The sequence below is a fragment of the Aspergillus brasiliensis genome (genome assembly GCF_001889945.1).
Source record: "Aspergillus brasiliensis CBS 101740 unplaced genomic scaffold ASPBRscaffold_17, whole genome shotgun sequence".
Lineage (NCBI taxonomy): Eukaryota > Fungi > Ascomycota > Eurotiomycetes > Eurotiales > Aspergillaceae > Aspergillus > Aspergillus brasiliensis.
In genome coordinates, this window is record NW_027137458.1 from 355,420 (window position 1) to 379,486 (window position 24,067).

At 51.0% G+C, this 24,067-nt stretch overlaps 11 protein-coding genes across 11 annotated transcripts; 7 read left to right on the forward strand and 4 right to left on the reverse strand.

The window, feature by feature from the left end:
- Positions 1 to 56: 56 nt before the first annotated feature.
- ASPBRDRAFT_59166 (uncharacterized protein) lies at positions 57 to 3,577 on the reverse strand (the record flags this gene model as incomplete). Its single annotated transcript, XM_067628008.1, has 7 exons — positions 57 to 350; positions 415 to 1,085; positions 1,728 to 2,174; positions 2,220 to 2,865; positions 2,915 to 3,141; positions 3,196 to 3,288; positions 3,343 to 3,577. 7 exons carry the CDS (start codon positions 3,575 to 3,577, stop codon positions 57 to 59), a joined length of 2,613 nt encoding a protein of 870 aa, XP_067474421.1.
- A 482-nt stretch (positions 3,578 to 4,059) lies between these two features.
- On the forward strand, positions 4,060 to 5,618 carry pex26 (the record flags this gene model as incomplete). Its single annotated transcript, XM_067620090.1, has 2 exons — positions 4,060 to 4,694; positions 4,754 to 5,618. The coding sequence occupies exons 1-2, from the start codon at positions 4,243 to 4,245 to the stop codon at positions 5,616 to 5,618; spliced, it is 1,317 nt and encodes a 438-aa protein (XP_067474422.1). The 5' UTR covers positions 4,060 to 4,242.
- Positions 5,619 to 6,303: 685 nt separating this feature from the next.
- Positions 6,304 to 7,207, reverse strand: ASPBRDRAFT_48211 (uncharacterized protein). The gene has a single exon (XM_067626042.1). The coding sequence runs from the start codon at positions 7,152 to 7,154 to the stop codon at positions 6,399 to 6,401; it is 756 nt and encodes a 251-aa protein (XP_067474423.1). The 5' UTR covers positions 7,155 to 7,207; the 3' UTR covers positions 6,304 to 6,398.
- A 2,630-nt stretch (positions 7,208 to 9,837) lies between these two features.
- On the forward strand, positions 9,838 to 11,051 carry ASPBRDRAFT_136579 (putative succinate:fumarate antiporter (Acr1); the record flags this gene model as incomplete). Its single annotated transcript, XM_067618807.1, has 5 exons — positions 9,838 to 9,904; positions 9,961 to 10,008; positions 10,071 to 10,120; positions 10,172 to 10,370; positions 10,438 to 11,051. 5 exons carry the CDS (start codon positions 9,838 to 9,840, stop codon positions 11,049 to 11,051), a joined length of 978 nt encoding a protein of 325 aa, XP_067474424.1.
- Positions 11,052 to 11,543: 492 nt separating this feature from the next.
- On the forward strand, positions 11,544 to 12,860 carry ASPBRDRAFT_59170 (twinfilin; the record flags this gene model as incomplete). Its single annotated transcript, XM_067628009.1, has 4 exons — positions 11,544 to 11,562; positions 11,720 to 12,357; positions 12,434 to 12,685; positions 12,744 to 12,860. 4 exons carry the CDS (start codon positions 11,544 to 11,546, stop codon positions 12,858 to 12,860), a joined length of 1,026 nt encoding a protein of 341 aa, XP_067474425.1.
- A 303-nt stretch (positions 12,861 to 13,163) lies between these two features.
- On the reverse strand, positions 13,164 to 13,490 carry ASPBRDRAFT_136256 (PHF5 family protein; the record flags this gene model as incomplete). Its single annotated transcript, XM_067618773.1, has 1 exon — positions 13,164 to 13,490. The coding sequence occupies one exon, from the start codon at positions 13,488 to 13,490 to the stop codon at positions 13,164 to 13,166; it is 327 nt and encodes a 108-aa protein (XP_067474426.1).
- Positions 13,491 to 13,858: 368 nt separating this feature from the next.
- ASPBRDRAFT_48214 (pinin family protein) lies at positions 13,859 to 15,664 on the forward strand. The gene is made up of 4 exons (XM_067626045.1): positions 13,859 to 14,031; positions 14,121 to 14,577; positions 14,689 to 14,757; positions 14,830 to 15,664. The coding sequence occupies exons 1-4, from the start codon at positions 14,021 to 14,023 to the stop codon at positions 15,259 to 15,261; spliced, it is 969 nt and encodes a 322-aa protein (XP_067474427.1). The 5' UTR covers positions 13,859 to 14,020; the 3' UTR covers positions 15,262 to 15,664.
- Positions 15,665 to 15,701: 37 nt separating this feature from the next.
- On the forward strand, positions 15,702 to 17,657 carry ASPBRDRAFT_48217 (alpha/beta fold hydrolase). The gene is made up of 7 exons (XM_067626046.1): positions 15,702 to 15,871; positions 16,050 to 16,102; positions 16,203 to 16,310; positions 16,369 to 16,478; positions 16,565 to 16,895; positions 16,960 to 17,011; positions 17,071 to 17,657. Exons 1-7 carry the CDS (start codon positions 15,793 to 15,795, stop codon positions 17,346 to 17,348), a joined length of 1,011 nt encoding a protein of 336 aa, XP_067474428.1. The 5' UTR covers positions 15,702 to 15,792; the 3' UTR covers positions 17,349 to 17,657.
- Positions 17,658 to 17,717: 60 nt separating this feature from the next.
- On the reverse strand, positions 17,718 to 19,229 carry ASPBRDRAFT_187245 (uncharacterized protein; the record flags this gene model as incomplete). The annotated part of the gene is made up of 5 exons (XM_067620091.1): positions 17,718 to 18,465; positions 18,527 to 18,651; positions 18,707 to 18,779; positions 18,832 to 18,979; positions 19,040 to 19,229. The coding sequence occupies 5 exons, from the start codon at positions 19,227 to 19,229 to the stop codon at positions 17,757 to 17,759; spliced, it is 1,245 nt and encodes a 414-aa protein (XP_067474429.1). The 3' UTR covers positions 17,718 to 17,756.
- Positions 19,230 to 20,041: 812 nt separating this feature from the next.
- On the forward strand, positions 20,042 to 20,681 carry ASPBRDRAFT_200346 (60S ribosomal protein eL43; the record flags this gene model as incomplete). Its single annotated transcript, XM_067621422.1, has 4 exons — positions 20,042 to 20,060; positions 20,147 to 20,177; positions 20,322 to 20,486; positions 20,618 to 20,681. The coding sequence occupies 4 exons, from the start codon at positions 20,042 to 20,044 to the stop codon at positions 20,679 to 20,681; spliced, it is 279 nt and encodes a 92-aa protein (XP_067474430.1).
- Positions 20,682 to 21,931: 1,250 nt separating this feature from the next.
- ASPBRDRAFT_34485 (putative PHD and RING finger domain protein) lies at positions 21,932 to 23,928 on the forward strand (the record flags this gene model as incomplete). Its single annotated transcript, XM_067623243.1, has 2 exons — positions 21,932 to 22,229; positions 22,349 to 23,928. 2 exons carry the CDS (start codon positions 21,932 to 21,934, stop codon positions 23,926 to 23,928), a joined length of 1,878 nt encoding a protein of 625 aa, XP_067474431.1.
- Between the last annotated feature and the right edge of the window lie 139 nt (positions 23,929 to 24,067).

The following is a 24,067-nucleotide window of genomic DNA, read 5'->3' on the forward strand; positions in this document are numbered from 1 at the left end:
ACAACAACTATCCATATCCATACACTACTACTCCATCACACCTAAGAAACACTGGTTTACCGATCAGCCAGCATGTTCTTGATGCTGGCGTAGTACTGCGGCCGCACAAACTTCGAAATCTCATCCTTCGACAGCCACTTGAAGTCGGTCAGGTTCTGAGCGTTTCCGGAAAGGTCGGCCTGGCCGGCCATGATGCGCGACTTCATGAAGAAGACCTTCTCGCCTGCGGGACCGGTTGCCAGCTTGTTCGGGTTGCGGAAGTTGTAGACGTAGTGGCCCACGGGGTGGTATCCGACCATCCAAGTGTTCATGTTGACACCGGCGGCTTGCTCAAGGGTACGTTCGGCGGCCTGTTGTCGAATAAGAGTTAGCGTTGATGCTGGGATACGCATTAGAGCAACCAGCGGGACTTACCTGGCGGAGAGTCTCGTCTCCCACGATGGGAGAGCTGGGGAAAGTCCAGAATCCCTCCTTGGACTGCACAAGGAGATAGAGAGTCCTTTGCAGTGCCCGGTTGAGGCTTCTGTGATCGTTCTTCTGGTCCGCCTCCGTCACCCGGGGGAAGGGTCTCGGGATCTCTTCCTTCTTGCTAGTGTCCTGAGAAGTGGCATTGACCGTCGACTCTGCATCCTGCACAAGCATTTCCACCTGGTGGGCCGGGTCCGACTCGACAGCTCCAACGAGGAGTTCATCGTTCCATGCCTCCTTTGAGTACGGGTTGTACTTGCCGATGTCGCGTGCGGGGGTCTGGCGCTCGCGAATCTTGCGCTTCCAGTCCTCGTCGGCGGGCGTTCCACGCTTGAAGTAGAAGTATTTCGTGAAAGGTAGCTGGAGACGCTCGTTCAATCGCTTCTGGTAGAAATAGTACGCCTTCTCAAAATCGGTAAGTTCGCGGGTAATTTGAGGAGGGCGGGAGAGGACCACGCCGGCCTTGATGGTATGGGCGGGCTTCACGACGGGGAAGGCTGATGCGGCGCTGGTGGAGGAGGATTCTGGGGAGGCCTGTGTAGAGGCTGTGGCGTAACTGCGGCGGACAAGCGTCTCTTGACAGCTTCTGCACACTCTGGGATCGGAGATCGCAGGCCCTGGAGCAGTCAGTACGGACACGCATTGGTTTTCAGTTTCCGATCGACAAATACATACGCAAAAGCGACGCTACGCGCCTGGCACCATTGGACCCTGACGACATCTCCAAATGTGTTGGTTATATGTTGGGGTGCTTGTCAACAGGTCCGGAGGCCGACGATATAGCGAGAAAAGTTGGCGGTCACCTGCGAGGGAGCGTCGGGACGGAGCTAGGCCCGACCGGGCTAGTAGGTCATGTGATTCGTCATTCCGCTCGGTTTAAAACTTCTGCAGTGCGGCCCATTCTTGTTCTTTTTCTTCTCTACGGCACCTTTCCTTATCATCACTGGGTTTGAGTTACCACGACCAGTCGATCATTATCCGGTGCTCAGAGCGAGTACTTCGCGGCTTCTTTTCGCTAGCGGTACCTTCTTTAAAATCAAGGCGTACTGTTAGATATATGCTGCATACATTCCTTCATACGGCTTCGCCTATGGAGACTGTAGCTGTTGCTAGTCAATCATGCAATTTCCTGGTATCTAGGAACTACTTTTATCGTAATCATGAATGTGTAGTAAGCGGTCAACACTCAGGCGAGTGCTGCGGTGTGCTGGCTGACTTCAGGAGGATCTAGCCAATGTGGCATACCCTCTCATTCGTGCCAAAGACACGCAGTTTGTTTCCATAAACGTCCCAAAATTGCGCGCCCAGGCGTGGAATCAGCCGGCCCTCGTCGGCTTTCTTCTGTGTCTCAGGAGAATCGCGGGGAGTTAGGGATATTCTGGTTACCTCGCCAGCGTCATTGCCGCCGTTGTCTTGGACGACTTTTTCAACTTCGATAGAGCCGAACATGATGCGGACGTTGCTTGACTTGGGACCTCGAGGTAGAACGACGGTAGCCTCGAAGTCGCCTATAACCTGCTTCGTGGGCTGCTTCGACTTTTTACCTGGTTGAGATGTCTCTGGGATCGGTGGTGGAATTCCAGAAGTTCCCCTATCTCGGAGCTGGGCAGAAAGTTTTATGAAGACCTGAGCAGTGAGCAAACTATCAAAGCCGGCTTCATGGTCAATTGCCCTCGTATTGTACTTGGTAAATTGAGGGTGTATACCTGGTCAACGTTAGTGAGAAACAACAATATATCTAACCTGCTTACTTATTGTTGGTGTTGGCATTGCAGCGAGGCTGTCATTTATTTCCTGCAGGGAAGACCTTGGATTGATGGAGCCACAGTCATGTGTAGCCATGTACTTCGTATCCATTAAGACTGGAAACATCTTGTGAGCCATGGCTTGAAAGTCCTCCACACGGTCCGGTAGAGGTCCGAAGAAGCACCGGCAAAAGTAAATCAGGTCCGTGAAGAGGTTGTGACCCACCAGCACAGGTCTGTTCTTTTGCAGCCGCTGCTTCACCCCGCGCGAGAAGTCCTGAAGGGAACTCTGGGGGTTCTCCTTCGAAGCCGACATGAGATTAATGAAGCAGAAAGGCTCGAGGTTGGTCAGATCGCCCCCAGCTAGCGCCTCCGCGATCCATCTGAATCCAGTCTGTTTCCAGATCCTTTCTTGTACCCATCTCACCCTCTGGTCGCGAACAGCCTTCTCGCGCTGTTCATCGTAATCGATTATCTGTATAAATCCCGGCCTGCTAACCGTCACCAAAGTCGGATATTCCACTTCGATGAGCTGATGAACCAGCCTCTTTTGAAACCTATTGAGGTCCGATGGCATAGACTTGGGGTGATTGGGTCCAGCAGGCGCGTTAATAGGCCGAGGGGGCGGGATATTAAGGTAATCCTCTCGGGCCTGGTATGATGGTCAGAGAAGCAATATTTGATGGAAGTAGAATTATTACTTTACCAAGCGCCAGCCAGTTATCTACAAGATGGCGAACATCCTTTAGGAAGGCTATAGACTCATACTCATGGTCCGCAACGTCCAGCGAACTGCGCGCTGTCGTGCGTTCATTTCTCTGCATGACTCTGGCCATTATCCGACTTTCCTCATCTCTCGACAGATAGGTGACGCCATTCTTGTACAAATTTTCCATGCTGAACTTGTTTTCCAGGAGGAATTCGACGGCTAAGTAGATCGTGTTAGGTTAACGGGACGAGGGCAGCTTTGAAACGAGCATACCACTGCTTTGGAAGGAACAATTTCTGTCTAGATCCAGCTTCCGGTCGATGATTGGGCTCAAGTATAGATTATATGGCTTCAAGGTGTACGTTGCTGTGATTGCGCTATTAACACATCAACCTGGAGGGGTGGACATGTGTGTCTAACCTGTCTCCGGATCCTCATGGCAGATTGTCAAGCCGACTTGAAGGATTTGGTACTGATCAGCGGAGTTCTTGACTTCTTCATAGCGCTCTTGCAAGGTGCTTCTGCTCTTGACGGAGGGTCCGAGGCCTTTGGCGATGCCAGAGAATTCAAAGTCTATAGATACGAAACAGCAGGATGCCAGGTCATCCAACACCCTGGGTAGATGGTAGAAGAAAGTCTGGGCGGTTATATCCATGGCTTTTGTCAGTGCAATGATGCGTAGCACGGTGTAAAGAAAGATTAGTATTTATGGAAGGCTGAAGTGTAGAAGTAAAGGCAGATACAAGGGATGCGAATCTGGCTATTGTGTTAAAGGATAAGTGGAGCAGGACGGAGTAGATAGTGGACAGCCTAAACAAAGAATACTGTGAGGTTCCCCAGATAAAAGCTTATCATGAGAGTCGGAAGGTCCCAGACCCGGTAGCATTGCATTACCAGCGAAGAAACAACCCAGCCGAAAGCGACGAATTCAAGCAGTCAAGAATGCATGAATGATGGAGGGGGAAGATCGTCACTGGATTCACGCGACTGGAGCTGTGCCTGGAGGCCTCAGGCGTGGATTGTCTATTTTGGGGAATTTCCGACAGCGGCGTCCCGTGACATCAGACCCCCAGACTCTCGGCCAGCGAAACGGATGAGCCGAGGTGATGCTGAAACTCCTCCAGTCCAAGCATTGTTCTTAGGCCAGCTTAGTGTCACTCTGTTCCCTCCACCGTCCCAACCACCCAGAGCTCAATTTGATCGCAACCATCTATCCCTCGTGCAGTTTTTCGCCTTTATTGATAGCCGCGCACGTTCCATTCGATTTCCCTTCTTTGATTCCTCTTTCCGATCCGTCGCATTTTCCGCTGGCGGTGAACAATGGCCGACGATGGTTCCTACATGTCGGCGTCCCAGTCGCAACTCCTGTCCTCCTCCACATCCTCCTTGTCTCCCTCCAAGCTTTGCTCAAAAACATACAAAAAGGCGTCAAATCTCTTTTTGACACTACGGTTACAAGAAGCACTTTCAGCCCTTGAGCCTGCGATCACAGTCATCAGGGGATCCGATGAGCAGTTCGTCAATGGAGATGATTCGGTCGCGCCAGTTGCTTCAGCTCAGCCGACCTGGCGGATCAAAGTGTGGAACCTGTACATCACTCTCTTGAGCCAGATCATTGAATTGGGCCCTGAAGAGGGAAAGAAGTTGTTTGGACAGAAAGAATGGAAAGCTATTTCGACCACCGTTCGCGAGGGTGAGATCTGGGAGACCGTTGTACGGACGGGGTATAGAGGTTTGGAGGGATCAGTGGATGCGGAAGTCGTATATAACCTGTCAGTTGATACATCGAACTGTCAATTGCTTTACATACTAACAAGCCCGTTTCCTGCAGAGCAACACTCTTGTTGAAACACTCACCTTCACAGAAACTCAACCAACAACGGCTCGAAACATACCTATCTTCATACGGACAACCCAACCTGGATATTTCAGACCATCTGACCAGTGGCTCATCTACACCGCGGGCAAACGGTGGTACTGATACCCCGAAAGACCTGGCTGCTAGGGTCAGGATAATCGAGCTGTTCACCCTACATGTTCTACCTGCGAATGAAGAGTGGGAGTATGCGACGGAGTTCATTAACTTGAGCGAAGTCCTGGATGAGGATCGGAAGGAGCTATTTCTGCAGACACTGGAAGGCCTCAAAGAAGAGAAGCAGCAAGGGGAACTACGCGCCGCTGCCCTCCAGCGGGAGAAGGATGCTGAAATGGAAAGACAAGCGCGAGAGGCAGAACGTCGCAGGGCAGAGGAAGCTCAGGCCGCTGAACGTGCACAAAAAGGGCATGGACGCAGCGGTAGTGAGGTGGATTACGGGATTGAGAAGACTTATCCTAATGGCAGCATAAAGGGCAAGGGGAAGTTCGCAGAGAAGCAATCCAGCAAACCAGGCACCTCCGCAGGTCGGACGGCCTTCTCACCCCCTGGCTCCAAGAACATCAAGAAAACCGAGAAGCCCGAGTCGCGGGCCAAGCAATCACGAGCCCTGGTCAACGTGGTGCGCAATATCCTGCAATACGTCAGAAAGAGCATCGCAGGCAACCCATTATCATTCGCGCGGACGCTTCTGTTCATGCTCGGCATCATAGCCGCATTAAGCCGGCAAGACGTGCGGGAACGCATCCGGAGAATAACAGGCTCTGGTTGGCAGAAAATCAAGGGGACGGTTGGGATGGGAGTGAAAGTGAGCTACATTTGAGGTGTATTAAATCCTGCACTCTTTTCCCTTGTCTATATGCCTCTCTAGATATCAATTGGGGAAGCTTATCATTCTCCCCCTTCTCGACTGCGTGATTGGGCACGCAGGTTGCCTTCATGTTATATACGATTCCATTTCTATTGTAAAGTCTATGTGCTGAATGGTGTCTATGCTTGATTACGATTATTTATTACCTTCCTGGGACAAACTCACGCCCGCCCCTTTGCTTTTATCTTCCAGACCATCCCCGTCTACATCCTCCCCCCTTCCACGTCCCTCTCCATCACACTCCACATCACTCACACTAGCACTCTTCCTGTCAACCCGCCGATGCCACCACTTGAACATATGCACAAAGAAATGCGCCACGCAGATCTGCTCCGTGGTATACAATAGCACAGGCACAGACGTCTTCGACTTGATATACAGGCTCAACGGACCCCACATGGCATACAGCAGCGGAATGCCCAGCGCAGTACTCTTCGCCGGTCCACAGAAGCACACGGCAATCGTTTCCTGAGGACTCATTTGCTGAAAGGGATAAACCGTCTTCCCTCTCACCGTAAACGACACCCCAGACGAGATGATCCTCGGCGGACGAGAACAATAGAAGCAAACCGCCGTAAGAAACATATACAGCGCGATGTTGAACAGAACCACGAAGACGATACTCGAAGCGGAAAGAGTCTGTAGCGCTCCTGTCGCGAAGCAAGAAGAAAAGGTAGACCTATACACCACCAGTCAGATAAGCAATACCGTGGCAAAAGTTTCCAGGTCAACTTACCAAACCAACAAAATCAAGCACGCCGTGCTAATCTTCGCAATGCGATACTTAGCCAACACTTTGCCCACAATGTCCGGCCAAACCCAGCGGATCAACTGACCCACCACCAACGGCAACAGTACCGCCAGACCCAACTGCTTAAACACATCCCGATACATATCAGAGAGATCCCCATCCCCGGACCTCCAGACATCAAACTCCGACGACTTCGGCAGCAAAGTAACCGTCCACCCGGCGGTGATAAACGGGCCCAGGAAATTCGCAATAATGACCTCCACCAGCGCCGCGGCATCATCACCGCCCGCCGAGCGCGTCATGACAACATTCGAAGCAATAGTGGTCGGAATGCAAGCCAGGAAGATATACCCGGCCAGCAAGGCGCGATCAATATGTTCATCTGGGTCACCCGCCAAGATTATATGAACAATAGCGAGGATGAAGGCGGGGATGACAAGGAACGATAGACCCTGGACGAGAACATGCAACCGCCAGTTGAGGAGATGAATGATAAGCTTTTCTCGGGGCACGCTGAGACCGGAGATCAGGAAAATGAGGGCCATTGCGCCGTAGAGGATGCTATATTCGGAGCGGATGATGCCGCCGCTCTTGGCGACATTGGGGAAATAGTAGGCCAAAACACAGGCGACTCCGATACCGATGAGGAGCCATTGGTGGAGGATGAAGAGGGCGATTGTCTTCAGAGTTTGTGTTATGCCCCTGGGTGTAGTGGGGTCATGGTTGGATATAGACATATCTTTTTGCCTCTTTTTCTTGGCTCGGTGGTTCAGCTCATATGGACTAACGAACTGGTTGTCGAGAATAGTAAGGAAATTTTCATGTCTTGGCTTCAGCGTCAGAATATGATACCTCTAATCTCGAAGAAAATCATTCAAAAAATTTCTACATATTAACATTGTCGCGTGGTGGATTGTGAAAAAGGATGGAAAAAAGAGACGCTCGGATCATGTCCGAGCTTGGGGCTGATAAACTGATAGGCTAAACTATTGACCACTTCATCAGTGCTTGACGCAATCACAACCATAGTGCTGTGCAGGAAACCCTCTAAGATGAAGTTAGAAATTAATGAAGGTATTCAAGTAGTGTTTATTTAACCAGTGTTTACGAGGAGACGAACCATCTCGACTAGGGAAGATGATTAGACTCGAATCATAGTGGGGTTGTCCCATAGGCTTATTGGGATTAAAGATATCGGTTCCTCCTTGGCAAGGGTTTCCACTACGTAGCGGTATTCGCTTCATGACTATACAACTTACCTTAGAGAATATTGTGGGTTTTCTCAGCGTTGCCAACTATATACATCCGCGACGGTAACAATACCTGTCTTATCCTGTCCCATCTAAAGCCGCATACTAGTTATATCCCGCACTCCTCTATTTCAAGTCCAAGACTCCATCGGAGGAAACTGGTATTCATGTCCCTTGAGGCATATACTATCACTAAATGGAAGTGTAACACTATGTGACCATGCCCTTTCTACTCCGACACTGCAGGTACATGTCTCTCCGATGGTGTAGAAGGAAACCAGGTATGACTGACATGGCAAGACAAGATAGCAACTATACAGCCATACAATATACTGATGAGTCGCTACTTTACAGTGATCAACTAAGTAGAGCGATGAATAATCAATTTAAAGCGCAGAAATCATATGCTAGTTACTTGAGACTTAAGTAACAATCCACTAACTACCATCCAGTTATACTTTAACATGTGAAGATCTGGGGGATCGCTTTCCCTGGATTTCTTTATCCTTTTATCTTATCAGTTTATCCTCTCTTTTTATTGTAGAAAAACTATTTTTTATTTTTGACTCCCCAATTTCAACCATCCTTTTTTGGCTGCTTTGGGACATGGCATGCATTTCTCCTCGCAGTTCATGATTCCCTTATGTTTTTCCATAAAGTTGATTCTCTTAATAATATTGTTATGTGTGCTCGGAAAAATGACCTCCGAAAGCGTGGGTAAATCATGAACCGTGGGGTAAACCTTCAGGAGAGCGCTTGCTTTCCCGTGACTTGCAAAAGCAACGAAAGTGTGAAAAAGTCCTCCGTAGCTTGGGGGCGTGTTGATTGAGTCACAAGATCAGAGGCACCGTTCTTACGTTTCCCCTTGATCTTAATTCCTGCGACAAGTCATTCAGACGCTCATCATTATCCCACTTAGTTACAATGTTCCCTTGCTATACTTGGTCGGCACCGACGGACGGAGAAAGGACCTCGGCTGAAGGACGACCCCAGGCTTGGCCCGGAATTACCCGTGGAAGTTAGAGGGACTGGTGCACCAAACCAACTTCCATCCCCCACACTTCCAGGTCACGGTCTTGTCTCGGTGGTGAAAGCCATGTCACAAGCTTAGGCCTTCGATGGAGGCAAGTAGGTAAGGTAGCTACTGCTTACGGCTGGCAGATGACGACGATATACCTGAAAATCCAAGCCATGAGGGGAACTCTCCAGCATGTGAAGAGCCTGGTCATACCTGACATTTGGGAAACCATGATCTCTGGTTCCGGCTTACCATTGGCACACTGGCCCCTTGAGCTCATTCATTTCTGGCCACGCCACCCTTGGGCCACCAGGACTGGAAGTGCCAGACTTGCGCCGTTAGTCGGAGTGACGCTGGCTGGCTGGCAGCTCCCGAGGCCTCGGGGTGAATGAGGAAGTAGAATAAGTTCAGTAGATACGAGCAGCTTTAACCACCGGAGATATGGCAGCCGTAAGGGTATAAGTGATGGGAATCCCCCACGTTAAGGAGATTGTAAATCGTGGAGAGTCCAGAATCCAATCACTGAACTAGTTTCTTTTCCCTTCCGTTGACCCTGTCCCAAGCTGATTCTCGAGGGCGTTCGGTTGTTGGTCTACTGTGCGAAGGCGGCGGTATTGCTTCCGCTCGTCCAGCGAAGCTTCCTCCGCTTCCCCGTCATAGCTCCCTCCACGTCCGGTACGCCTGGGCTAAATTCAAACCACAGCGACTGCGAAAGCCGCCACTGGAGCCGAGCCCGTCTGAGATCCTCATTGCCGAGAACGGCCTTGCGAATGTTTGGGATCTTTCCAGCTAAGCCGCTAATCAAGTGACTCCCTCAATCGCCGATTTAAATACCCTGGGTGGGCAGAGCCGAGGGACGTAGTTATACTTCCGTATCTCCCCGTATTTTTGGGCCTTCCTGTGAACCTCCGAGATCGTCCCCGTCCTTTCTTTTAATTAAAAAAAATAATAAAGATCCCTTGAATCCGGATCGCTGGCGATTCACTCTTGATCTTTCCCTGCTCTTTTTACCTCTTTGATCAAGGTTATTCTTACTGCACGCGATCGCCTGGAAGCTCGTTCCACTGCATTGCCGGCTATAGCTCTTGTGAAAGAGCTTGTTACCAATTGACAGAGAAAACAATATCTCTGCGATCATAGCAATTGTGCACAATGTCCGCAAAAACTGCACAGGGCCGCAATGGCAAGAAGCCAGCCTCCCCGGCTGTGAACCTCATCGGTAAGCAAAGCTCCTTCTGGCGCATTGAGTGAGTACAGTACTAATTTGCGATTCAGCTGGTGGTGGTGCTGGTATGATGGAAGCGCTCGTGTGTCACCCTCTCGGTATGTGTGCAAATAGGTCAATTGCTGTCTTGAGTAAGAATCATGCTGACAATATATGCCAGACACCATCAAAGTTCGCATGCAGCTCTCCCGCCGGGCCCGCGCACCGGGTGTAAGTGAGCACCATATGTAAAGGATTGAGTCACAGCTAACAATGTGCTAGCTGAAACCCCGCGGGTTCGTCGCCACCGGTGCTGATATCGTGAGGAAGGAGACTGCCTTGGGTCTGTACAAGGGGTTGGGTGCCGTCCTTGGTGGTATCATCCCGAAGATGGCAATCCGGTTCACCTCCTACGAATCGTACAAGCAAATGCTCGCTGATAAGGAGACTGGTGCCGTGACCAGCAAAGCCACTTTCTTGGGTGAGTCGCATTCCATGACCAACGTCCAGTCATGCATAAGGAAGCTAACAGGACTGTTCCCGAACAGCTGGTCTGGCGGCTGGTGTGACCGAAGCCGTGGCGGTGGTCAATCCCATGGAGGTTGTTAAGATTCGCTTGCAAGCACAGCATCACAGTTTGGCGGACCCTCTCGATACCCCCAAGTACCGCAGCGCCCCGCATGCGCTTTTCACCGTGATCAAGGAAGAGGGGTTCAGCACCCTGTACCGCGGTGTCTCTCTAACTGCCCTTCGGCAAGGAACCAACCAAGCGGCCAACTTCACAGCCTACACCGAATTGAAGGCCTTCCTCCAGAGAGTTCAGCCAGAATACAGCAACACCCAGCTTCCTTCGTACCAAACAACTGTTATCGGTCTGATTTCTGGTGCTGTCGGACCTTTCTCCAATGCCCCGATCGACACGATCAAGACGAGACTGCAGAAGACCCGCGCTGAGCCCGGTCAATCAGCGGTATCACGCATCATGGTCATCGCGAAGGACATGTTCAAGCAAGAGGGTGCTCGCGCCTTCTACAAGGGTATCACGCCCCGTGTTATGAGAGTGGCGCCTGGTCAGGCCGTCACTTTCACCGTGTATGAGTTCCTGAAGGGCAAGTTGGAGAACTCCGGGTGGGCCTTCGTTGGTGGGAATTATGAAGAGTAAGCGGTTCCCATTGGAGGGAATGGCCGCTGTATGTTCTCGAAAGCATTTGATACCATTGAGCATGGTGGCGTTTTCGATCACTGAGTTATCAGTATTCTCCTGTTTATATGTTTGGGGGGCATTGGAGAGCCGCCGGGCGAGATCCACACGGAGTGGGTTGTATATATCATCATGTTTGTTTTCCTTATTTCTTTCCTATGTTAGCATACCTACGTTCTTGGATAGAGTCACACAAATCATTCAGAGAAGTTCATTGATTTCAGAGGGCGTAGTGAAAAGTAGTAGAAGTGAATAGATAAGAAGGGGGCCGATCGCCCTGGACAGCAGATGAGCCCCGCTAGACGCAAGACACACCGCTTCTGCCCTTCCCCTCCGACTGTCTCCCCGAAACAACCTTCCAGATAAACCCCTCGACTGCAGGAAGTAGACCCGGCCGATAGATTGCTGCATATTTCGAAACGGCCAGGAACTACTGCTGTACCTCTGTTCAAGATGCAGTCAGGAATCTCAGGTACATACTATCTACCTACCAATCTCATTCCCCTCTTCTTCCCCTTGTTCCTGACGATTACGACATCCCGCACCGAATCCCCTCGGACATGCCACCTTACAAACCCAAGTTACGCTCAAATTCAGCCATTCTTTTGCTAACTAAGTATGCACAATAGTCTCTGATGAGCTTCACGAAGCCTTCAGGAACTTCGTCTCCGACGAGTCCATTTTCTGTCTTCCCGTAACCATCAAGTCGGAAAGCCTGTCGCCCCTTTCCCCGGTTCCTTTCGCCTCTCCGAACGCCTTCTACCCGTCTCTTTCCCAGCTCTCGTCCGTCCTGGAACCCAAGACTCCCCTTTACCTCCTCATTCGTCGTCCCGAGGGCGGATCATCCTCCCTCGTCGCTTTGACCTACATTCCTTCCAATGCTGGTGTTCGCGCCAAGACTCTCTTCGCCGCAACCCGCGCCACCTTGGCCAGGGAACTGGGAACGGAGAAGTTCGCTTCGACTATCTTCGCTACGGATGAAGATGAAGTCATTGGTGAGGAGGCATGGAAGGAGCGCGATGCAGAGAAGAAGGGTACCGCGGGCGGTTTCCGACGGGAGGATCTGATGGGCGAGAAGGAGCGGGAGCTGGAGGCTGTGCGGAGAGCCGAAGAGGAGGCTCGCAGCGGCACTCCCAGCAGAGATATTGGCATCGGTGGCACGTTCAATAGGGCAAACCCATTCGGTGGTGCGTCTGTTAAGATGAACGTCGATGACGAGGTTAAGCAGGCCCTTGAAGGGTTACAGCAGGGTGGCCTGGTTCAGCTGGTACGTGTCTATCCAATGCACCTGGGGTTGTATCTTTCACTTGGGATTGCTCTAACTTCGGTTTGTCTAAATACAGGCCATTGATGTCCCGACGGAGGCGATCAAGGTTGCTGTCGTTGAGTCCGGAGTGGAGGCGAACTCCGTCCAGTCACACATCCCTTCGTCTTCTCCTCGGTACACACTTTACCACTACCCTGACTCTGACGTGGTGATCTTCATCTATACCTGCCCCTCGGGATCCTCGATCAAGGAGCGTATGCTGTACGCCAGCTCCCGGATGCATGCAATCACTATGGCCGGCGACCAGGGCCTGAAGATTTCAAAGAAGGTAAGAGCTGATTGCAAACGCTCGATTGATTGAAGAGTCTCCCTAACACAGCACGCAGATCGAGGCGTCCTCGCCCGACGAGATCACGGGCGAACGGCTGCATGAAGAAGTCCACCCGCCACAGGACAACGGACCGAGCCGGGGATTTGCAAGACCGAGACGGCCGGGTCGGTAAATCTCCGTGCGTGGGTAGATGACCCCGTAATTTCTTGTATATCCCGCTCTATGATCCGCGATAGTATATAGCCCCGGGCACCTGTGACCGAAACACCGCCGGTACCATTCTTTTCTCTCTTCTGTATCTGTAGCTGTCTCACTCTCAACAACCGTTTATATTCGCCCAAGCCGCCTCCAAAAGTCTGCAGAGCTCCCTAAAGCCAGGAGTAAACGATGCAGAGAGCAAGAAATTCCCGCCCAAGATCCCAAACGCGCAGGGCCAAAGGCGTGGCGAACAAGAAGGGACAACACGCAGCCAGCATCAATGATTTCGAAAACTTTTCTTTTGGTAGAATAAATCTGTCCTCGAACTTCCCAAGTTTATAATCTTCGGACAGCCGTCACGATCCTTCTCCAGTCGCGTGCACTCGAAGCAATAGAAGGCATCACTGATTCCCTCTCCACCACAAACGATGCACTTGTTCTGATAGTTTCCGAAAGAGCACTCGTCGCAGATCCGGACCAGGGTCGTGGGACGCACGTAGGAGTCGCACACGGGACATTTTCCGTCACACTTATCGCACAAGCGGCCGATAGAGATGCCGGGCTGCTTGCGGCACATAACGAGATCGGGATGATGGCGAGACATGGTGAGATTATTATGAGATTAGCAGTAACTTGGGGACGTCTTGAGTCTTTGAGTACGGTGGGCAACGCGAGATAGATTGGAGACGGAGAATATCAGGTCTCTGACTGAAGAAAGCTGCAGATTTTACGTGCAGTTGGCGCTTTGTAACAATGGAATGAAATATGTCAGCAGCGAGACAGTGGAAGGCAATCGAAGAACCTTGGGTTGGGAACACACAGAAGAGAGGCAGAGAGAGAGAGAGGGAAGATGGAACTGGAAGAAACGCTCTTTCGGGGGGGCGGTCCAATGGTCCGTGCACGGGACGTTGGAGTCCCGCCGCGCCGGGCATATCGCGATACCGACGAGGTTTGAAGAGAAGTGGCTGCAAATGAATACCCGGTGACTTCTGTCTTGTTGTTCGCGGAATGTTTTGATTCGAGTTGTTCGATACCAGTCTTCATACTTTCTAATTCAAAAGCAGTTTCATTTCTTACTCTAATTTATTCTCATTCGTTTCTTTCCTCACCACTTTCAGCTCCTCCCTGCCAGATATGACCGAAGGGTATATACATTATTTCGCCGCCTACCCCAAATACGTTTTCTATACGAGAAACATCCCTGCTAACGTGGGTCATTTGCATGAAAATATAGAACTCTCGCGTCGGCCGTTGCCCTCCCCGATCAGGACACCGTAATCCCGTCCCCAGAAGCAGGGCTAAAGCGGCGACAATCGTCAATTACGACGGACCCCGATTCGGAGAACAAACGCCGTCGTCTTAGCTCACAAACGGAACATCACGACGACGACAACACCCAGTCTATTCCAGATCGCAAACAGACCTCACCGGATGTAACAGAGCGGAAACCGCGCCGTGGCGCAGGACGGGATGAGGAGCGCAAACGCGGCCAACGACTATTCGGTGCTTTGCTGGGGACGCTTTCGCAAAGCTCGAGCTCGGCAGCCCAAAAGCGACGCGCGGATATTGAGCGACGACAACAGGATAAGTTGAAGTTGCAAGATGAGGAGTATGGGGAGCTGAAGAAGAAGAGGCGGGAGGAACGGGCGGTGATCCGGAAGAAGGAGCAGAGGTTCTACGAGGAGGAATCGGTGAGTTTTGAAATTCCCGTGTTCCCAGGATGACGATGATGATGACGATGATTTGCTGGCTTTCTGCTTTCTGCTTGTTTTATGTCGTGCAGGTATTGACGGATGTCTCAGATGCGCACACGCCACTCGAATATGGTTGCGATGGCTCATTTCCTCAAGACGAGGACGGAGCCGGTATTAGTATGTTTCCATCCTTACAGTTTTGTGGTGTTGTTGCTTGAGTTTGAGGGGTTCTGACTATTCTATCTGCAGTACTACAAGCCGTGGCAGTTGAGGTCGGAGGAGGAGGATATAATACAGGACCAAATCAAAGAGGCGGAAGCTACTGTCGCGAGAGAAGTGGCGGAGTTTGAAGCACGTTATTCGTCCCACGAAGGAGAGAACACCGAGCAGCAGCAGCAGGAGGAGAATAAACAGGAGGCTGGCCATGAAGAGGCTCAGGAACCAGCCTCGGTGTCCGAAACAGATGCCCTGGAGAACAAGAGTGTCGCTCAAGCGTCTTCGGTAACTCTGGGAGCTGAGACGACAGCCGATGGAGGCTCAGAAGAAGCCAAAGCCGAGACCACGCCTGCTAATGACAGCAACGTATCTACTAGTATGGACCATGACCGCACGGATATCCATCGACACGACGACGATGGCGGTGAAGTGGAGGAGGATCAGGAAGATACGGTAATCTATTAGCAGCAGAAGCGGTGACTCTCTCTCTTTTTCTCTTTTATCCAATTCCACCACATTTTATCACATTGAGTAGCAAAATCGCACTGCCGACTGGAGGTGAAGGCAAGTCTGTGCTTCCCCTTATGTACATTAGTGTCTGCATGAACCGAGGCATTTCGGCGGGAAGACGCGGCGAGCCCCGTTCGACTGGCTGAACACAAACAATTCGGCGGTCTCCAATCAACCTGGGCGAAACTACTGCCAGGGAAACAGGTTATTTGTATCGGAAATGCCATATTACTCGTGCCCAATGACTCCGTCGCCTCATTTCCTGTAGTTAGTCTCATATTAATCGATCAATAGCCCCGTTTGCACGTGACGACCAGCTGGCGGGGGTCTCCATAGGAGTGACCATTTATAGATCCTGGGAAAGTCGGTATAGCAGCATGCATCTTGCCTGAATTCTTTCTTTCATCTTTGATTGATCTTTCTGCAGTAGACATCCTTGTCAGTACTCATATACCACAGCTCCCATCATCCAACGTTGTTCCGATCATGACCGTGGACAAGATCGATGTAACCGGTGACCCGAGGGTCGAGCGCCGCTCGGCAAACGTCAATGGCAAGACATACGGTATGTAGGAGATGCAGCACATTTGATGCAATTCAGACCCAAGTTCCCTGCAGGCTCGATTATTTCTCAAATCATGCATCAACACTACTATAATCATGCATTCCAACTACCAATATATATTTACTATCCACTAGATATAGATTTACAAGCTGTAACATATCGCTGATATATATCGCAGGCTACCTCTACAGCGAGCCCGAATCGGGGGTTTATCGGGCGACAATCTTCCTCGTGCGTGATGCCGCCCCATGAATCAGGAGTGACCAGTGATATCTATCACAAAGATTACCTAAATTAAGCAGGTCTATCTAACTATTACCGGCTGTAACAGCTCCATGGCTTCCCCGACTTATCCATGGGATGGCGCTACCAGATCCCCATGTTGATTTCGATGGGTCTACGAGTCGTCGCGCCAGATTGTCTAGGATACGGCAGAACAGTATGTGCCCATCCCATTGTCAAAACAGACAAGAATCAACATCTGATAAAAGAAACAGGACGCACCTGAAGAGATAGAGCTATATTCGCACAAAAGCTGCGCCAATGACATCAAAGAACTCGCAATCCAACTAGAAGCACCGGAGATCATCCTTGGCGGACATGACTGGTAAGTACTCCATTTTATTCCACCCGTAATTCTACCATATGCCCTACCCAGTAGAAAGTGGCCTAACTAACCATCAAAACGAACAGGGGCGCCGCCCTCGCCTACCGCGTCGCGCTCTGGCACCCCGAGCTCGTAACGCACATCTTCACAGTCTGCGTGCCCTACGCAGCGCCGACACGAAAATACCTCGCGCTAGAAGACATGGTAGAGAACATCGCGCCGCATTTCGCGTATCAGCTGCAATTCCGCAGCGGGAATCTCGAAGACGTCATCTTCAGCAAGGAAGATATCGAAAAGTTCTTGTCGGCGCTGTATGGCGGTCGGACGGATGATCGGGATGTGGCATTTGATGCTGAGTATGGGGTGTTGTTGGATCGGATGGCGCTTGTTAGGCCGTCGCCCTTGTTGAGTGAGGTGGTTAGTTTATTACTCCCTTCATTTACTCAAAGAACCGTGATATGCTAATGTGGTTGGAATGCAGGAACTGGAATACTACGCGACTGAATTTTCGAGGAATGGGCTTCGAGGGCCGTGTATGTTTACCCCTAATATGACCCAATCCATGAAGAGAAGAGAACTAACACACGCATAGTAAATTGGTACCGCACACGGGAGATAAACTACGAAGAAGAACTCGCCATCCTGAACCAACGCATCACAGCCCCATTACTATTCATCCAAGCGCTGAAGGACTCCGCGCTGCCGCCTCATCTTGGCAAGGGCATGACAAGGACGGTCCCGCACTTGACGTATAAACAGGTGAATACGTCGCACTGGGCGCTGTGGCAGGAACCCGAGGAAGTAAATGAGATTATTGCGTGGTGGTTGAAGGAGGTGGTGTTTAAGAGTTTGAGGATGTCGAGGTTGTGAGTCTACTAAGTACTTGGTACTCAAGTGTACTTGTTTGTACGCATATGTTGATTGATTGGTTGTTGTACTTTTGGGTTTTGGGTTGATGTTCATGTCTTTTGGAATTTATCCGCTGGGCGGGTTTGGTTTGAGGTCTATCTATTTGGGATTGTTTTTGAAAAAAGGGATATCTGTTGATTGCTAAAGATGGACCAGACGAGTCTGTTCTACTACTATATTTTCATTCCGTAAATGACATGGAGTTGGGTATTGACAGTGATAGAATACCTCGCCGAGCAATTTCAATCAATGGCAGATACTATTAACAACCAAATAAATCTCTATAAACAGATGATATAGTCATGAGTACATATATAACAAAATCTTGCGAGTTCGTCAATCGGATAAGGCAGGCCACGAACTAGAAAATCAATTATCAACGACGTGAGTCTCGATATGACATCCGACCTTATCCCAACGATCAATAAACTCCTGACCCAAAGTAGCAGTAGTCACGATACCACAACGAGACACCTTTTTCACCTTCTCCTCATTCTCAAGGATCGTCATAGCCGCCTCTGCCAGACTCAACCCTGTGAACTCGTACATAGTACCCTGGTATCTCAGCTTGCCCAGCACGCGCTGGGGCTTAGGAGTGTCCTGGTCTGCAGTCGCGACGGCGCGGTACTCAACGTAGTCGTTGACGGAGTCCTCGAGACGAGGACCAGTACCCGGAGTATAGATGTATTTCCTGACAAGCGTCCGGATCGGAGGCACGAGTAGAGCCGTAACGGCGAACAGGAACGCATAGTGCCATAGGAATCCGGTGAAAGCGTTCCTGGCGCGGAGGAATTGTCTGAAGTAGAACCGGGGTCCGTAGAACTCTGGCATCAGGGTGCTGCTGCGGTGGACGGTGGTCATGTCTGCTAAGCCTGATGGAGAGGTGGTCAATATGCCCAAGTCACGGACGGATCGGATACCGAGTAGCCTCGCTAGTAACGGCTCGCGGGGGATATCCTTCGGAGGGGCCGATGCGGCCAGCGCAAAGGGAGTGGATATCTTGCGCATCTCGGAAGGTGGCACGTTTTCGAAGAAAGTGAGAACGGTGGAGAGTGTGCCGCCGCTTGCGCCGGAGGATCTGCGTGGAGTGGTGTTAGGCATTGTATGATCCGGGGGCCGGGGGCTATGTGGTCTCTCACTTGATATCGTGGATATCACCGGTGATTGATCTGGTGTGGCAGGACAGATCTTCGCGGACTCGCTTCACAGTAGCCCATGCGAGCAGATCTGCAGGTGCACTTTCTATGCCAACGCAAGGGATGATCTGATTTGAGAGTGAGAATGTCATCGTACTGCGGTGTCATGAGGGGAATACATACGACAGCACCGTTTGCCTTAGCAGTTTCGTGGTATTCTCCGATGATCTCCTTGACCCAGTGTGTCTCTCCGGTACTGCATCGGTTAGCTACACGTTGATGAGCTCATTCCAGGGCGGCAAACTGACGCATCGACATAGTGAGTTCCGTTGCTGGCGCAAGCTTCAATCACGGGCGTAGAGTATAAACAGTAGGGACCCACGCAGTTGATGATAACTCGCGTCTTTTGAACCAGGGGGTGCAACTCCTCACGATTGAGTTGCACAGCGAGGAGGTCTACAAGCAAGTCAACGGTGTGCTCAGTCAATAGACATGTAGATTCACGGTATCAAGTACCTGGATCGGCACGATCAGGATTTACGTTCTTCAGCTCTTTGGCAATATTCTCCAGTTTGCTGAGAGAACGACCGGCCAGAGCCCACCGGAGGTTGGTGGGAAAGTTCTTGACAATATGATCAACACAGAACCGTCCTGTATAGCCAGTGGGCCCTAGGACGACAAGATCATATTGCTTGTTGGACTCCATTTGTTCACGAGGCTTTGTCGATTAACGATATACGAAGCAGACGCTGGATAGCAGACACAGCTAGAATACAGCCACTATGCAAATTATTTGACTGCCACGGATGAATCTAAGGGGGACGCCTGGATGCCAACCAGGCATGACGGCTTGCTGAACAGCGGTCCTGGGCTAACCCGATGTGAAGAAACCTCCGATGAAGAGGACCGAGGCATGTGGTTATGTTTAAATGCAGTAATGATATGAGGGGACATTGTATGGTTCATCGGTGCCATCTCTAGCATCTGAAAGGTTATCTCCTCGCTTCTGTTCAGTAATCAAAATCAAGCAAGGGTCCTAATGAAGCTATAGTTATGATCCCTGTTGCTACCCTCAAGGTGACTATTGCTGACTAGTGGCAAAGTGGCTAGTGAACTATAAGTAGTTAGTTGTGTTATGCTGTGTTTCATTACATAATCTTCCGGTTGTGCACACATGTGCGTGGGGGCTACTGGTTCGAGATAGATGCGCACAGTACGGCTGAAAATAATGAACTTGGATAAGACCTTGAAAGTAGATAACTTGATGCAAATCACAAAACTCTCTATATATCGAATCCCATAATTCAGAAAGTAGAATAAAAGCATGCTGTCCCTGTAGTAGCCCAGGTGCGAACATCATAGGGAGCATCTGCATTTGAAGGGGTGCACGTGACCAAAGTTCCAGCCCTAAGCGAGCCCGCCCACAACCATTCCCGCCCGAGTAGAAAGCCTCAGTCTTGATTTCGTCTTACCGCACTGTATCCATCTTCGACCTCAACAGCCGCACAGAGAGACAAGATGACGAAGCGCACCAAGAGTATGTGCCCCCTTTTTGAACCTCTAGACAAGGACCGATAGGTTTTTGAATTAATGAACGAATTGTGAGACTAATCATCATTGCAGAGGTCGGTATCACGGGTAAATATGGTACCAGGTATGCAGCCACGCTTTTCTACCACGAAGTTTTGAAATCGGGATGAAGTCGATCGCGTTCTCTTTCCGGGCAATCGAAGACGACAAATCCGACCTCGAATTTCACGATACAGAAGGACCGATATTGACGATGGTTTGATAACAGATACGGTGCCTCCCTGCGTAAGCAGGTGAAGAAGATGGAAGTGTCCCAGCACGCCCGTTACATCTGCACCTTCTGCGGAAAGAACACCGTCAAGCGCAAGGCTGTTGGCATCTGGGAGTGCAAGGGCTGCAACAAGACTGTTGCCGGTGGTGCCTACACTGTCTCGTAAGTACCAACTCTGCTGCTGCTGCTTCCGATAAGCTGTGTCCTGGGCCCAGTGCAGTCCCCATCGACTTGGACAGGGGGGCTCAGGGAGCAGAAGTGACATGGATGCTAATCGCTTGACTGTGTTACAGTACCCCCGCCGCCGCTGCTACCCGCTCCACCATCCGTCGTCTCAGAGAAATCGCGGAGGTTTAAATGTGATAATGGGATTACCTTTTCTATTACGTTTAAATTAAAAAATGAGAAAATGAGATCTGGAGAATTTCAATGAGCGAATGTCTCTTTCCACGAAACCCCGCTAGTTCGATGTTGGTAGCGCCAACAGTTGTCGTTCAATCACAAGATTTTCTACTTCACCAATAGATTTAATTACCATCGGTGATTCCAGACACTTTACTCAGTTCCATCGAACCAATTAGTCGATCCACGGGATTCATCGGATGGACCTTTTCGTACTACCACTGTTGTTTTTGCACTTGGGAACATCGGCAACAACTTGTGATTTCACCATCTGATGGGCTCGTTTGTGACAGCATGTGAGTATCTCAACAGAGGGGGTGTCGGGTTGTCGATGGATGTCCACTCGATAATTTTGAGTTGAGAGTGTGTAGGGAGACATCGCCAACCACCGCATTTTCGCAAGGATGTAAAGGAAGCGCCCCCCTCGTGCAGTTCATCGACATGCATGCATACTATGAAAATGTGCCAAATGTGGTCTTTCTTTCGTTTGATCACTCATTTAGAGTTCTATCCGTAGCTTGCTCGCACAGATTGCTCAAGACGGTCGCAAACCTTAAGAAATGCGTTTACTACGTATTCTGTTCCTTTTCGTTTGTTAATCTCGTTTTTTTCAGCCTACTACTAGGGATGGACCGTTGTGTCAGCTAAATATATCAAGTGCACTAATCGATCGTCATATTTTAGGCAGATAAAAAAGGGTCATTCGAGAGTTAAGACTCATGGAGAGAGGGAGGAGGGATCAGGGTCACACCGACCCGTGGACTTTCCCACTAGCTTTTCGAGAGGAGAGAAAAGACAGAAAGGTAACTAACTAAATAACTAACTCCCTCTTAAAGCAGAGAAAGGAAAGGCGGCTTGCTGAGAGAAATGCAAAGGTACTCAGCTGGTGCTGCAAGGGCAAGGCATTTTTGCTCATTCATCATTCAGAAAAGAGAGCAGCGGGTGACTAAGGCCAGGCGACGATAATCAATGCATGGGATTGGCTGAACCATCGCCGGTCACGTTGGAGGCCAGACTGCATTGCGTTAGGCTGGATTTCAGTGTCCACCTTCAAAAGGCCGGTTGCTTTCTCCCCACATCACTCGACCTGCTCTCTCTCCCCTTCTCCTTCCCACTCCCTCTGCCTTCCTGTCCCTTCTGCCGGTTGCTCTTCATGCCTTCTCTCAGCGTCTCTGCAGACAATTGTGGCACATCACCTTCTGTTAATGTCCGACACCTGTATTGTGTGCTTAGGAGACCTTGGCGAAAGCGCCAGCGATCCTCTTGCCGTCGCCGCCGGGGCCGCGCCAAGACTTGACCTCGGGGCAGAGGGCAAGTCGGCGGATGCCTCTCTCAACCTTCCAGGCGTAGATGGCACGGAGGACTCGGGTCAGATCGCTCAGCTTCTCCCTTGTGGTCATATCCTGCACAATAACTGTTTGAAACCCTGGGTGGAGCGAGCCAACAGCTGTCCGATATGTCGTCGGAGTTTCAACATCGTCGAATTAAGTGACCGCCCTGGTGGTAAGTACTTGATAGTCCCCCTCTTTATCTATTGATTCACCTACATCAATCATGGGTGGTTTCTACTTGATTGTCCATCAAATGTATCTCAGTTTACTGATCTTTGGTATCTTTTGCAGGCCCCGTCACATCCTCCTATGCCGTACAGGATCGAGTCCAGCAAGCAGAAGTCGACCCCTCGATGATAATCGAATATATCGACGATGACTTTGCCGATTTTCAACCTTGTCCCATCTGTGGGGATGCAGACAATGAAGAGCTGCTTCTCCTTTGTGATGGCTGCGAAGTACCCTCTCACACATATTGTGTTGGCCTCGATTCCGTCCCGACGGGCCCCTGGTACTGCGCACGGTGTGTGGCGCAACGTCGCCTTGGGCGGTCTCCTGAGACTGCCGATTGGTCTTCGCAGACACCAGACCGGCGTGGTCGTCGCACAAGAGCACAGCGACGCAGAATGCAGAGCAGGAACCAGCTCAACTCCCTGCACTGGGCTCGTGTGTGGCAATCGGTCTGGGATCACCTCAATCTTGACTTGGACTTTCCGTTCGATGATGACATGGCTGCGGAGCGCGCTCGACAAGAGCAACGCCGGGAAGAAGCCCATCAACGTGATTTCCGAGCGTGGCAACGTCGCTTTGAGGTTGCGGAACAACAAGGCGGTGGTAATCGGTTCCGAGACACGGCCGCTCTCCTGGATATAGAGGCGCCTCGCCCTTCGCGGCCCCGCGTTCCGCGCGAGCCCACCCCAGAGCCCGAGTCTCTCGAAGAGATGAGGGCCTGGAATGCTTTCGAGCGAGCCCGCGAAATCGAGAACGATCCAAGCGGGGCGAGAAAGCGGAGAGAGCCTACATTCTCGCCCTCTCCTGAGCCTACCGAACCTGAACGCAAGCTGAAGCGGCCCCGGACACGGAGGGCCGAAGACCTGGCAGCTCGGGCGATGCAGAATGGCGAGTCATCGAGAGCTGCCAGTGCGCAAGTCTCTGCTCGGATCAATGCTGACAGTTCGAGCGAACCGAGTTTCCTTCAGTCCCTTCTCAAGGAAGTGGAGGAGTCGTCCAACCCGAACGGAGTCATCTCCCATGGCGCTTCGGGTCAATCTTCTATTGCCCCCACTGATCACACGACCCCTGGCCCCTCCTCTCCTTCCATCTCGCCTGCCCCATCAAATCACTCTTCCCCGCGTCTGTCTTCCGTCACACCGCCTCCAACCCTCCGAAGCAGGCCCATGTCTCCACTACAACTGGGTTCACCAGCAGATCCGTCCTCTCCACCCTTCTCGCCAGATGTGTCGCCGGTTGGTTCTGCTCGCAGTGCCCAAGACGATCACTCGTCACAAGTTCCCACTCGCCGCCCGAATCGTCGGATACCTCGCTCGGCCACTCGATCAGCAGCTATCCGGTCAGACGACAGCTCGCCCAGTCGCCCAGGCTTATCCCTCAAAGTCAAGTCTGACATCCAGAAGTTAGTCGGGTCATCGCTGAAGCCTTACTATCGTTCGAAGACCATCACGAAAGAGCAATACACGGAAATCAATCGAAATATATCTCGGAAGCTTTACGAGCGTGCGGGCGACGTCGAAACGCTCGAGATCGGGGCCAAAGCCACGCTGGCTACGGTGGCCAAGGAAGAAGTGGAGAAGGCCGTGGATGCGTTGAAGCAACGCAACGATCTTAATGACTCTGTTGATGAAAGCTCTTGATACTTGAATAGCGTCTTGCATTTCCCGGCGTTTTGCAGCGGTTAATCTGGTTATTGTGGAGGACAGGAGAGCCCGGCGTTTGTTTTTAACGGACAACTCCCGGAACTCGCACGGGAGGGTTTGGATACCCATGGAGGAA

Bases quoted from the DNA above. Each gene is read 5' to 3' on its own strand.
- ASPBRDRAFT_48211 (XM_067626042.1), bottom strand. From the start codon at position 7,154: ATGTCTATATCCAACCATGACCCCACTACACCCAGGGGCATAACACAA.
- ASPBRDRAFT_48214 (XM_067626045.1), top strand. The intron at 14,578-14,688 runs GTGAGTTTTGAA...CGGATGTCTCAG, and splicing joins GGTTCTACGAGGAGGAATCG to ATGCGCACACGCCACTCGAA. The intron at 14,758-14,829 runs GTATGTTTCCAT...TTCTATCTGCAG, and splicing joins CGAGGACGGAGCCGGTATTA to TACTACAAGCCGTGGCAGTT.
- ASPBRDRAFT_48217 (XM_067626046.1), top strand. From the start codon at position 15,793: ATGACCGTGGACAAGATCGATGTAACCGGTGACCCGAGGGTCGAGCGC. The intron at 15,872-16,049 runs GTATGTAGGAGA...TATATATCGCAG, and splicing joins CGTCAATGGCAAGACATACG to GCTACCTCTACAGCGAGCCC. The intron at 17,012-17,070 runs GTATGTTTACCC...ACACACGCATAG, and splicing joins GAATGGGCTTCGAGGGCCGT to TAAATTGGTACCGCACACGG.